The following is a 12,436-nucleotide window of genomic DNA, read 5'->3' as shown; positions in this document are numbered from 1 at the left end:
AGGTGGATGCTCAGTGTTGGCTGAAACTGTGGTGGAGAGGGCGAGGGGAGGGCTGGGAGGGAAGGGGCTCCTCCCCCGCAGCCCCCAACCTTCCCACGCACACGCCTGCCCGCCGGCTGTTCACAACACCCTGCTAACAACCGGCTCTCACCTCATCCCCACCGCCTCCCTCCCAGCCCCGAGCCTGGGAAAAACCAGCCCTGAGGTGCCAAGCCCTGCCCGAGCCTTTTGGGAAGGGGAAGGAGGAGAGGAGCCTCACACCCCGGGATGCAAATGGCCAGCAGGATCCCAGTACCCGTGGGAAAAAAGGGACGGAGGCGCAGCCCCTCCTCAGAGCATCCCTGAGAGCTCGGCCAGAGGTGATAACATCTGCGGGGGATCAAGGGCTGTTCAGAGCAGCACATCCATAAAGAGACACCGGAGCCCGGGACCAGGTGACTGTGGTCAGCAAAAAAAGCCACTTTATTGGTGACCGCTCCCACGGGAACCCCGTGGCAGCGATCGGGTTCAGGTCCCTGAGAACACACTGTCCATGCTGGTTCCCCTTCCCACATCTATTGCTTTAAACACATCCTAGTTACAGAAAGCACAGAGTGACATTCCAGATACTGGAACATATAAATTAAGGTAAGTGATAGTTACAAGACATCGCAAATTATTTTTTTTCTTTCTTAAACAGATTATCAGAGGTCGGGGATTTTTCTTTTTCTGATCCACAGAAAATGTATAAAAAGCATTTTAAAAATCTACATATTTCTCAATGTGTTTTTTTTTTTTTCTTAAAAAAAAAAAGGCACAGTAAAAAAAATACTGGCTCAATAACATATTTACAACACACCCATTATGGGCTATTTTCACTCAGCTTCAAGTTGGAAATGTTCAGCTCTGGCTCGGCCCAGGGGCAGAGAGCAGGCTGGTGTTGGCAGGCGGGGCAGCTCTCGGAGGATGCGAGGTCCCTCTCCCTCCCTGGATAAATCCCTCTCCATCAGGGAGAGCACAATGGGAGGGCTGGGAGATGCTGCCTGCCTGTGGCAGGTGCCCAGCTGGTGCAGCAGCCACAGCCAGGGCAAGGCTGGAGGATGCTGTGGCCCCACGGGGGACACACACAGCCCCCGGGCAGACCTCGAGGTGTTCCTTTGCAGAGCTACAGGGCTGCCCGAGCAGAACTGGAGGGAGACCCTGGACAAACACGGTGCCCACCCCACTGTGGCAGCTCTGGAAAATCCCTCCTCCCACGCCCATATTTATACAAAGTCTTTACACCAGTCTCTAAATATTTCACCCACTGATGCTGCCAGCAACACTTCACCGGTGTGGGGGGAGCTCTGGGAAATGGAGTTACACCAACACCAGCTCCCAGCCACCCCACTGTCTCCCTCCAGTGAGGCTGCTGAGCACCCAGCAGCTTTGCAGGACCCTGGAGGAGCCACTGCCATGGCCAGAGGCTTCCCCTGCCCACCTCTGCCTTCCGAGCCAGGGAGTAGAACTGACAGGGACCCCTCATCCAAACTGGGAGCCAGAGCTTCGCTGCTGAGATTTTGGGACTGGGAGAGAGGATGGGCTGGGTCAGGGGTTACGGGAGCAGGTTGAGGGGTAGATGCAAAGAAGGGGAGAACACACCAAAAAAACTTAACATTTCAAAGGGAAAAAAAAAAAAACAAACCATCAAGGAGAAGCAAGCCCGGGGTGGGGCAGGGCCCCGTGCTGCGGCCGCTCCCCACGCATGGCGTGGGGCCCGCCAGCCGCGGGTGCCCGGTGGGTAAGTGCTCAGTTCCCGTCCCTCTCCACCATCCCGGCCGGACCAGGCAGCGGGCACGGGCAGCCGGGCAGGCAGGGCAGGGGTCAAGGGGCCGCACAGCAGCCTTCAGTACACACACACTGTGCAATACCACAGCAACGACGTCCGTCCGTCCGTCCGCCCGCCTGGCGGCGAGGCCGGACCGACACACCCGCACGCAGGTCCCGCACGCCCGTCGGATACCGGGGAAACTCGGGACGAGGTTGGAGGGCACGCGCACCTCCTAGTAAACCATGTTGGTGGGGCACCACGGCGTGTCGGGGTACAGCAGGCAGTGCACGGAGCGGAACCTGAGGAGGAGAGGAGCAAAGCTGAGCACGGGACGGTGGCGGCTCCACGGCAGCCCCGTTTGGGGGGAACAGGGACCCCCAGCTCACCTGGATGGGTCCTCCTCGACAGAGAAGGCTCCTTTCATGTGGATGGAGTTGCGCTTGTTTTCGAACATGCCATAGCTCAGTGTCACCTGGGGGGCAAGCACAGAGGGGTGAAGTGGCTGACATGGCCGTAAGGATCAAGCAGAGGAAAGGGGAGCTGCAAAATTCACCCCATTTCCCAAAGCCTCCAGTGAGACTTTGCATCACCCCTCAGGGATGGGGCTCTTCCCCTCTGCTGTTTTGGTCACACGTCAATCAATATCTTAGCCACGATGCCCAATTTTTAGGTGACAACTTGGGGTACCTGTTTGTGGATCTCCGACTTTGGCACCTGGTGGAGGTTCTCCAGGTGGGAGTGGAAGAGGTTGCTCCGGATGAGCTTCACGCCCAGCACAGACTCGATGATGTAGCCAATGGTGCAGTCGTCAGGCAGGCGGATCTTCTCTGCGGTGCTCATGAAGTGACCCCCACTGCGGGGAGACAGAGAGGGGCTGCAGAGGAGCAAAGCCCAGGGGATGTGGGCACCCAGCGGGATTCTGGGCTTGGCCAGTGGGTGCCCAGCTCTGATTAAAAGTCACTTTAGGGGAACTGTAGCCCTTCCCAGCTTGTTTCCAAGCTCCCTGCAGACACCCCCCAGAAGGCAAAGAGAGAAAGGTTATGGGACATGGTCCAGCACCCAACCCCAAAAATGTCACCTCTCTGTGCCCTGGGGACCATGAGGAGTCCCCCTGGGAGTGCAATGCCAATGCTCTTACCTGGCCCAAGGGCTCATCTTCAGTGCCAGTCCCCGGCTGATACAGAACCCTGCTCCACCCGTGGCGAACCAGAAGTGCACAGGATGCTGCGAGAGAGGGGAACCAGCGCAGTGAGACAACAGCTCCTTCTCCAGGCAGCCCAAATTAAACCAGCCCCAAATTCTCCCCAGGCTCACCATCTTGTTCTCACTGATCCTCTCCGTGGCCTGGATGGGCCGGTCCAGGCTGGGTTTCCCGATGTAGATGTCCTGTGTGTGGGGGTAGCTGGAGAGCAGCTTCACCAGCATCCGCACGTTCACGTAGTTGTCATCGTCCACGTGGCAGAACCACCTGCAGTGACAGCAGTGTCACACCCGCCCGGGGCATCTGCCCAGTCCCCTTGCTGAGGTACAACCCCAAAACCACAAATGGTCTCTGTTTGCACCATCCTGCCCCCCTTCAGCCCTGTGATTCCCCACAGCAGCTCCAGGCACTGCTTACTTTCTGCCAGACTCGATGAACTTGTCGTACTCCACGGCCATCTTGCAGGACAGGGCCTGGCGGCTGTGGGCAGCCGAGCAGTTGGTGTTGATGACATTTCCTGCAGGGAAAAAAGAGGGGTCAGAGCCCAGCATTGGTGCAGGTCACACCTCCCCACACACTCAAACGGTGACACTTCACCACTCATGTCCCAGGTGTGCCAGGGGGATGGAATCTCATGGATGATCCCAATGCTCAGTGACCCACACGCTATATTGCTTTGGGCAAATGAACTTTTGGGGGAATGTCTTTTTTGTCCATGTGAGAGAAGGGAAGGGATGAATAAGGAATGTGGACGCAGCAGATGCACTGTAGATCAGCCCTATCCACGTTTCAAGCATGATGCCACCCCACATCACCTTGCCTAGGGTGTACCAGCCACCCTGGGGCAGAAGGGGTGTCTGTGAGCCCTGAGCTTCCCCAGGACATGGTAGCAAAAACCCTGCCCTATTTTGCTTGCGCAGCTTAAAGGCAATCACTTCCCAGCTTGAAAAGGAGTCATTTGCATGGGGAGAACAGACCACGCTGACCCCAGCCTGGAAAATGCTCCCATGAAACTCTGTCCACATTGCCATCCATCCCAGCTCACCCCAGGGACAAAGTGGTGCGAAGGCACCCTGTTACTGTGATCCCCAGCAGCACCATGCAGGGGATGGGCTGGGCTGACTGGGAAGTAAATTTGCCCCCAGATGGGGCTCCCAGGCAGAGGGTGCTTTAGGCACCACCAGTGAAACAAATTGTGTCATTCTCAACCCAGGTTCCTGTGGTGAGGGTTTTTCAGAGTTCCCAGGGCAGGCTCCACCAACCATGCTCCACAGATGGGAGCTTTTCAGGGGACCTGGCCAGGTCACACACACAAAGGGACAAGAGCCACAGACTCACGTGCTTGCTTCTTCAGCTCCTCATCCTCCCCGTCAGTGAAGATGAAGGTCTGAAAGAGAAGACGAGGCACCTCTGAGGACTGAGGGGCTGAGACCATGTGGCTCTGGATGTGACACAGCACCCCTGGGCAGCACCTGGGATCAGTTCCTCCAGGGAGCTGGTGGTGATTTCTTCCCCCTTGTCCAAACCCCAAAGTGGCACTGGGGAGCCAGTCAGCCACACAACACACCCAGCTTCAGACCAGGACGGGAGCCGAGCTCCCCTTGGGAACAAACCCCAGCCCCCGCACGGAGCATCCCCATCCTCTTGCCTTTTGCATGGGGAGCAGCTGGCAGGGAGATGTTGGGGGCCACAGGGGCTGTGCCCAGCACAAGGAGAGGCGGGGGCATGGAGGGGAGCAGGTGCAGAGCGCGGCCTGATCTGAGCAGGGATTTCAGAGCTGAGCCGGCACGCGTGGCCGGGGGCGCCGGAGCAGCCGCCCGGGCAGGTGTGTTTGCCCATGGCGCCGACTCCCAACCGCGTCCCCACCTGTGTCAACAGCACGTGCCTGTCCTTGGCCACTTGCACAATAGCTCCACGACTCCTCTCTGCTCCCTGTGTCCTACCCCAGGGGGCTGAGATGGTGCCAGTGAGCGCCACTTGGCAGCCCCGAGGAGGGGATGGTTCCCCACTGCCCCATCCCAGCACAATCCCACGGTGCCAGGCAGCACCCGACCGCCTCTCCGGGCCCCTGAGCTGCCTGCCCGGCTGCACTCCTCTATTTACACAGCTAATTCCTGGCATATGTCACCCAGGAAGGAGGGCTGGAGGGGCTGCTCTGGGCCTGGGATTTGGGGAAGGACAAGAAGCAGGAGAGAGCAGGGGGTGGGAAAGGCATCGCCATCAATCAGCGGGCAGCAAACAAAGCTGGAGGAGAGAAACCACAACCAGCTGCCAAGCGCTATTAAAAACCAGACGTGCACAAAAGGGCAAAGGAAGAAAGACAAAAGGGCTGGGGGGGAAGGCAGGAGGCAGCAGAGGGGGGACGATGGAGCGCTGGGGATGATGAATTACAAGTGAGCTGGAAATTGGGTGCCACCCCGCAGCCGGCCCCGGGAACGCGCTGGGGTTTTGTGGCTTGTTTGAGGAGCTGGGTACAATAGTGGGGTTGACTTTACTCAGCGAGGAGAGTTAAGCGGGCAGCAGTCATTAGCATACAGCTGCACTGGTTAACCCAGCCCTGTTTGCTCAGGTCCCCAGCCGGGGCTGGTGGGGAGAGCCCGGAGCTGCAGTGAAGCTCAATGGGAGGGGACGGGGCTACAAGTGACCTTTGGGGCTTGAAAAGGAGAAAAGAAAAAGGCAGGGGGGAAAAATGATGGAGGAGGTGGGAAGGCAAGTTCTCACAAATGCACAGACTGCCGTGCAGCCTGGCTTGTGGGGAGGGACAGAGGTCAGGAAGGCTCTGAGCAAAGAGGATGGGGAAGAGCTGGTGAGGAGGGGACAGCTGGGGGACAGGGACACATCAGCTGCAGGGCCAAGGATGCCCGTCGTTGCTGTGTCTCCATGGACACGTCACTGCTGGGGTGGCACAAGGTCAGTGCTGTGTGTAGAGGAGTGTCACCCCCAACCAAATCGGGGTACAGCTGCTGGTCCCCATTTCCCCCAGGTGCTCAGGGACTGGTCAGGCAACTGACTGGGGTACAAACTGAAGCAGGGCAGCAGAACAGCATCCAAGGATGGCTGAGACAGCCCCATCACACAGAGGGGTTGGCACTCCAGCCCAGGTTTCAGCCTTGCTGGGGGGGCAGCAGGGAGCACACAGCCTGTGCACAGGCGAGACAGAAAATGTTTGCTTGATTAGCTCAGAAGCGCCGTCCAGCAACTGCCTTCAGCTGCTCCAAAAATAACCCCACAACTAATCCTGCACTCAGCCTCTATAAATAGACCACAGGGACAATTGTTTATTACTCGCCTGCACCGAAACATTTCATCCTACCCAGGCATCTCCCCTCGGCCTCTCCCCACACACATCCCTGTGATATTCCTGGTGAGGGTGGACCAGGTGGCACCTCAGAGACTGGGACAGGGGCACACAGCTGCAAGTCACCCCATGTGGGCACCTACTGGGGCCTCACAGGTTTCCCACATCCCTCCCGACCCTACCATGACATTAAATTAGAACTAAAACAATTAAAGGATTCATTTTTTAATTAATTTTGTAATTAATTTGTGTTTCTTGGAGGGGAGATGCACCCTGCCTTCACGGCCTTTCACCTGGGGCTGCAGGGGAGAGGAGCAGAGGTGACAGCCAAGCCTGGGAGGGGACAGGCCAGGAAAGGATGAGAACAAGTTAAAAATATGAATCCACCTTTGGCATCTCTCAAGCAGGATACCAGACATGAGGGCACCTTCCAGTTTATAGCGGTGCAAGTGGACACTGCAGCCAACATCCCTGAGCTGTCACCTGTAAAGCACCACCTCCAGACCCAGCAGGGCCAGAAAGCTCTCCCAGCCCTTACAGCCACCTCTCTCCCACTTGGCCCCTGTGCCAGCCACAGCACCGAGGGGTGCAAGGACCTCTTGGACCACCCCCCCCCCCCCCCCCCCCCCCCCCCCCCCACCCCAGGAACTTTTCCTGCAGGGTGCAAGAGAGGAAGGGCCCGCTGCCCCCCCACCCCAACCCCTGCAGGAAACCTCATTGTTCTCAGAACTGCAGCTTCAAGAAACACAGGATGCCAAATCCCTGCCGAACAATAGCTGCCAGCGCTCCTCGCAGCCCCGCACAATGCACGGCCCCGCGGCCGGGACTCGGCGGCACCCGGGATCCCCGCGGCCAGAACGGGCTCAGCCCCCCCAGCTGGAGCCAGGCAGCCGCCGGCAGCCCCCACTGCCTCCTCCTTGCCCTTGGGGAAGGCTCTTTTTTTATTTTTTTTTCCATTTCTCCTTTCAGGGTGACTCATTTCCCCTGCCCTGGTGGAGCTGGTGGGTTGCTCATGGCTGGGTGCTGCACAAAGTGTCCCACCAGCCAGGGCCACCCCGGGGTCATCGTGGCCCTCTCTGTGCTGCCTGGCAGAGTGGGTCTGTGACTTCCCAGGGTGACACACTCTCAGCACACCCCATGCCTGCCACCACCCCACCAACCAAAAGGGGAACCTCAGACAGGCAGGCACCCCGTGACCCTGCAGAGCACAAATCCTGACCCCGTGCCACATCTCACTTCCCCATGCTGGCAGAGGATGGAGCACTCCAGAGCCCTTTTCACAGCCACCCCACTTGGGTGCAGAGGAAAGGAGGCAGCAAGAAGTGCTGGTTGGGGGGGCCTCAGTCTCCAGCTGGTGAGGGGTCCTGGAGCAGGTCAGGGGGTTCTGGAGGGGTTCTGGAGCAGGTCAGGATGCTGCCAGAGCTGCCCAGTCCCCCACAGCAAATGTTCTTCTTTTCCCTCCATCCTAAGGGTTTAGGGGGGAAAATCCCCACCCTTTCACCAAGTTGGGAGCAGTGTGGTGGCGATGTCCCAGCAATGACAGCGTGCCATGATAGCACCAATCCATGGTGGTGGCTTTCCCCAGGACCGAGGGCAGGTCTGTGCTGGCACAGGATCTCAGGGCTGGGACCTGCAGAGGCGGTGAAGGGGCTTGCAGGGCCGCGGGCCCTTCCTCCCCCTGCTCCCTTCAGCAAGAGGAAGAATCCTCCACTGTAATTTTAAATGCTATAATTTTTAATAACCTCCTCACAAACAATGAGCTCATTGTGCGGCAAGGGTCCCCCACCCTCCCGCCTGGTGCTCCACGCGCCGCTCACCGGCTCCAGGGCTTTTATGGGCAAGGACAGCAGCATCGTTTGGGACAGGCAATTAAGGGGCTCCCACCCCTTAAACTCACACAGGCTGCCCCGGGGGACAGCAGGGAGGGACCCTCACACTCGATCCGAGTTGATCGGTGCTCAGCAGGCCCTGGCACACAGCCCAGCCCGGGGGGAGGCAGCTGCACCGCGGAGCTGGTTTGGGATGAGCAGTCCCCGGTCTCAGCCGCTCTGCTGGGAGCGCGAGTGAGACTCGCATGCCAGCACACTCCAGCATGTGGGTGGGGACCCTGGCCAAGGTGCTAGAGAAATTTGGGAGCCGCCATCAGAGGAGCGTGCTCTTTGGAAGGCAAACCCGTTGGCTTTGCCCCGAGAGCAGGAATTTTTCAAAGGCTGCAATTACCGCGCCGCCGAGCGGGAGGCAGACAGCGGATCCCACGCTGCCGGCACGGCGGCCCGGGCTGGAGCCCTGGCGGGCTCCGAGGCGTGTGCCGAGCTGCCTGGATGCCTCTGGGGTGCCCCAGGGACACCCAGCCGCCTTCAGGGTAACCCCAGGGCCAGCAGAGGTGTCTTTGGCGACTCTGCCGCTGCAGATCACCCAGCAAGAAAGCGGATTTGGACTTGCTCCTGTCCAGGGTTTCTGCTCAGTGGTCATTTTCTTCCTCTCTCTCTTTCCTTTCAAGTGCAAAGTTTCTCCAGCCCGCACTCCAGCATCCTAAGGATACTGAGACAGCTGGAAACTCTCCCCAAAGCAAAGAGGGGAAAGCCCATAATTCTCCTCCAAAAGTAGTTTGTCTGGCCTGGATTGTGCAACCCAAAGAGGAGATTTAGAGGGGAACAGGGATGTGCTCTCCCTGTGCAGAGAGGCAGGAAGGAGGAGGGGGTGCCCTTTGCAGTGTCTTGGAGGTGACAGAGGGCAGGAAACAGGGACTATTGTGGGCAGAACAAAGAACAGCCAAGGAAGGACACAATGGCTGTTCCCCCTATCTGCCAGGGTCCAGGCAGGAGCTACCTGCTGGATTTAACCCCTTCTCAGCAGTGTCTGCACCCCTCCTGCCTGGCTAATGAACAGCCAGAGGGAGGCTGGGGTCTGAGTGCGAGGCAATCAGGAGAAAGAGACGCAGCATCAGGCAAAGGACATTCTCAGCCCTTGGGCAGGAACTTCCCCGCGTTGGTGAGGCAGCTCACATGCCTGAGCACCATTAGTGAAACCCAGAGTGAGAGAGGATGAGCAGAGACAGGCCTGACTCAGAACGAGAGAGACGTTTGAGCGAAGGCAGTGCCCCGCTGCCACTAAATCACCCTCCTGGGATGGAAACCAGGGGGCCAGGCAAGGAAGAGATGCAGGAACTAACTGCAGGGAAGCAAGAGAGAAGAGCCCCATAGCACCAATCACCAATCCCACACTCTGCAGGCAAAAAAACCCCAACTTGATGCCAAGTTTGGAGAAGCCCAGGGTGCCTCAAAGCTTCCCAGGGACAGCTGTATGGGAAGAGCAGAGCAAATCACCCCCAGCAGGGCAGCCTCATCCCCTTTGCCTCGTGTCCCCACAGTCCTGCTTTGCTCCACGGGAGTTTGTGCTGCCTCCAGCTCTCTCGGCAGCTCCTTGTCCTCAAGTGCTGTACAAGAGCCGTCACTCAGCGGCTTGGCTTGTCAGGCAGGCACCTCGCAGGGCTGCGGCCCCCCTGGCTTCATGGCCCTCATCTCTAGGCAACCTGACCTGGACACGGCCGGCTCCGGCTCCCTCGTTCCCATGGAAAGTGCCACACAAGAGGCTGCGAAGCCTTTTCTCTGCGCCAGGAGAAAAGGGGCTTTGTTAGCTTGCCCAGGGGGACAGCGTGAGAGCCGAGCCTTAGGGCTCTGGGAATCCAAACGGACAAACGAAGCACAAAAAAAAAAACCTAGAAGAAAGCCGGAGCTCACAAGAGGGAGAAGAAAAAAAAGAGCAGCCATTCCCAGGATCATCTGTAGGTGCTCAAAGAGCGTTTCACTCCACCACCACTCACCACCCCCTCGCAGTGACAGCAGAGCATAAAAGAGGTTTGCACTACCAATCTGGACCAAGGAGAAGTGGCAAGTGGCAGATCCACTGTCAAGCCTAGGAAAACTGAGGGGGGGAAAAAAAAAACCCCACAATTCACATGGGAAAAAAGTAGTAAGATAATTCTTGAGGTACAGTGCAGGAGCCAAGACCCCACAAGGTCCAGCAGACTTGGGTGAGGGGGGCATGGGCAGGTCAATCCTTCCCCCATGGCCTCCACCCTCAGCCACTCCAGATTTCCAAGGAAAACAGTTTGTGAGCAAGAAACTGAGTTCCAGGCCAGGAGGAAACACGTGAAGACAGTAGGAAGAAAAGGTTAGGACCAGACATAACTTACTTTTGGGAAGCTGTCTAAGGGTAGAAAAAGTGTCTTAAGAGCAAATGGCAAAGCACATTTCCTAAGGAAACAGCTTTTTTTTTTTTTTCCTTTTGAATTTTGCTTCAGTACTTGAAGGACAGAGTAAGGGACTGCCAGGACTCTGGGCAGGACATCAGTAAGGTCAGGAAGCAGACTCGCTGGAACTGCCCCGGTGTGAGTGAGCCGGTGCAGACCCACCAGAGCTCCCAGCAACTCCAGTCCTGCCCAGTCCCTTGCCAGGAGTCTGAGAGTTTCAGCACATCCCGGCGCTCTCCCAGCCCTGGGCTGATAACCCGGGTGTCCTTTGAGCAGCACAACTGCAGGACCTGACCCGGACTGTGGCACGCACGGGCTGGGCTCCACCCCTACACCGTGCCTCAGTTTCACCAACAGAAAGCAACGCAGACCAGCTCTGCAATGGGAGATACTCAGGGGAAAGGACCCCGGGGCAGAGTCTGGGGAGGCTTCTGAGTGTGAGGAGCTAAGGTCGAGCTCCCTCCATCACTCACCCTGCAACGCTGCATTTCACCCTCCCGAAAACACAGTTGGCTGCAGAACAGCCCAGCCAGCCTCGGAACACCACCCGGCTCAGCGACACGGGGGAAAAGGGAACGAACGGCAGGTGGTATTTGCTGGGTCACGGCATCACCCGGATCGCACAGAACGAAGGGCCAGGACCGCGGCGGAGAAGCCCGGGCTGCATCCCGTCCCGAGCCGCTCCATCCCGGCCAGCGGAGGCGACCAGCCCCGTCTCCATCCCTGTCCCCATCCCTTACCATGTCGCGGTTGCGGGAGATCCAGGTGTCGAGCAGCAGCTCCAGCCGCGCCTTGTGAAACTTCTTGGTGGTCTTGACGGCGATGAAGACATCGCGGGGGGAGATGTCCTCGGCCGGCGGCCGCGGGGGGCTCGGCGGGGCCGGGGGCAGCTCCCGCCGCGCTCGGCTCAGCCGCCCGAAGTAATCGGCGAAGCTGCGGAGCCCGGGCGGCCCCTGCGCCGCCGGAGGAGCCACGGCCGCCGCCGCCCCCAGGCTCTGCAGCGCCCGCTGCGCCCCGCCGGCCTCCCCCCGGGCCAGCCCCGGCCTCCCCGGCGGCTCCACCATGAGCACCAGCAGGCAGGTGAACATGGAGCCCACGAGGGACAGGAGCAGCTTCCTCCCGCAGCTCTTCAGCATCCTTCCTTGCCTCCGCTCCTCGCCTCTCCGCGCCGCCGCCACCGCCGGCCCCCGCTGCGCAGCCGCCTTTAAAGCGCGCCCGCCCCGCCCGGGGAGGGACGGAGCCGGGGCCGCCCCACTCGGGGCGTGGGCACCGCCCGGCCCTGCCCGCGGTCCGCCCGCGCCCCTCCGACCCCCGCGTCCCCCCCGCCAGCCCCTGCACGCGTCCCGGCTCCTCCGGCCCCGTCCTGCCCGCTCCGGCCTCTGCCCTGCGCGTCTCCGTGCCCGCGGCCGGGAGCGCACGGCTGGGTGCGGGCAGGGTGCCTGTGCCTCTTTCTCCTCCTCCTCCTCCTCCGCCCTTTCCCTTGATACCCGGGGATGGGGACGCTCTGGTCCCCTGTAGCCCCCAGCGCGCTGGGAGCATCGCACGCTGCTCTGTCGGCAGCAGCGGGTGCGTTCCCCGTCCCGGGCTGCCCAAAGCCCTGCACCGAGATGTTCTCACAGCCCTGTCCAAGTGGTTTCCAGAAAGCTGACCAGCCTGACCAAGCTCCAGGCATTGTCCCATCTACTGTGAGGCAAAGCATAATTGAAAACAAACACACCAACCCCCCCCAAAAACCACAGCGCTGCTCTCACTTCCACCAGGCTCCATTCTGGTGGGTAAATCTGGGGACAAGGAGCCAGGAGTGTCTGTTCTCATTCCTTCTTCAGCGAGACCTGGAGAGGCTCCCAGACTTGACCAATCTCATCCCAGGCACAGCACCGTGCTCTGAAGCCCCAA

General features: G+C 59.4%; 1 protein-coding gene across 1 annotated transcript; it reads right to left on the bottom strand.

Annotated features, from left to right (window-relative positions):
* Nucleotides 1-439: 439 nt before the first annotated feature.
* Nucleotides 440-11,738, bottom strand: LFNG (LFNG O-fucosylpeptide 3-beta-N-acetylglucosaminyltransferase). Its single transcript, XM_041401665.1, has 8 exons — nt 11,281-11,738; nt 4,329-4,377; nt 3,408-3,507; nt 3,104-3,257; nt 2,928-3,013; nt 2,477-2,642; nt 2,176-2,261; nt 440-2,088 (listed from the first exon to the last, which is right to left on the bottom strand). Exons 1-8 carry the CDS (start codon nt 11,674-11,676, stop codon nt 2,022-2,024), a joined length of 1,104 nt encoding a protein of 367 aa, XP_041257599.1. The 5' UTR covers nt 11,677-11,738; the 3' UTR covers nt 440-2,021.
* Between the last annotated feature and the right edge of the window lie 698 nt (nt 11,739-12,436).

This window comes from Onychostruthus taczanowskii, unplaced genomic scaffold, assembly GCF_017590055.1.
Source record: "Onychostruthus taczanowskii isolate IOZ18803 unplaced genomic scaffold, ASM1759005v1 scaffold19, whole genome shotgun sequence".
NCBI classification, from domain to species: domain Eukaryota; kingdom Metazoa; phylum Chordata; class Aves; order Passeriformes; family Passeridae; genus Onychostruthus; species Onychostruthus taczanowskii.
The sequence above is the reverse complement of the archived record's forward strand: the minus strand, read 5'-3'. Positions and strand labels throughout refer to the sequence as shown.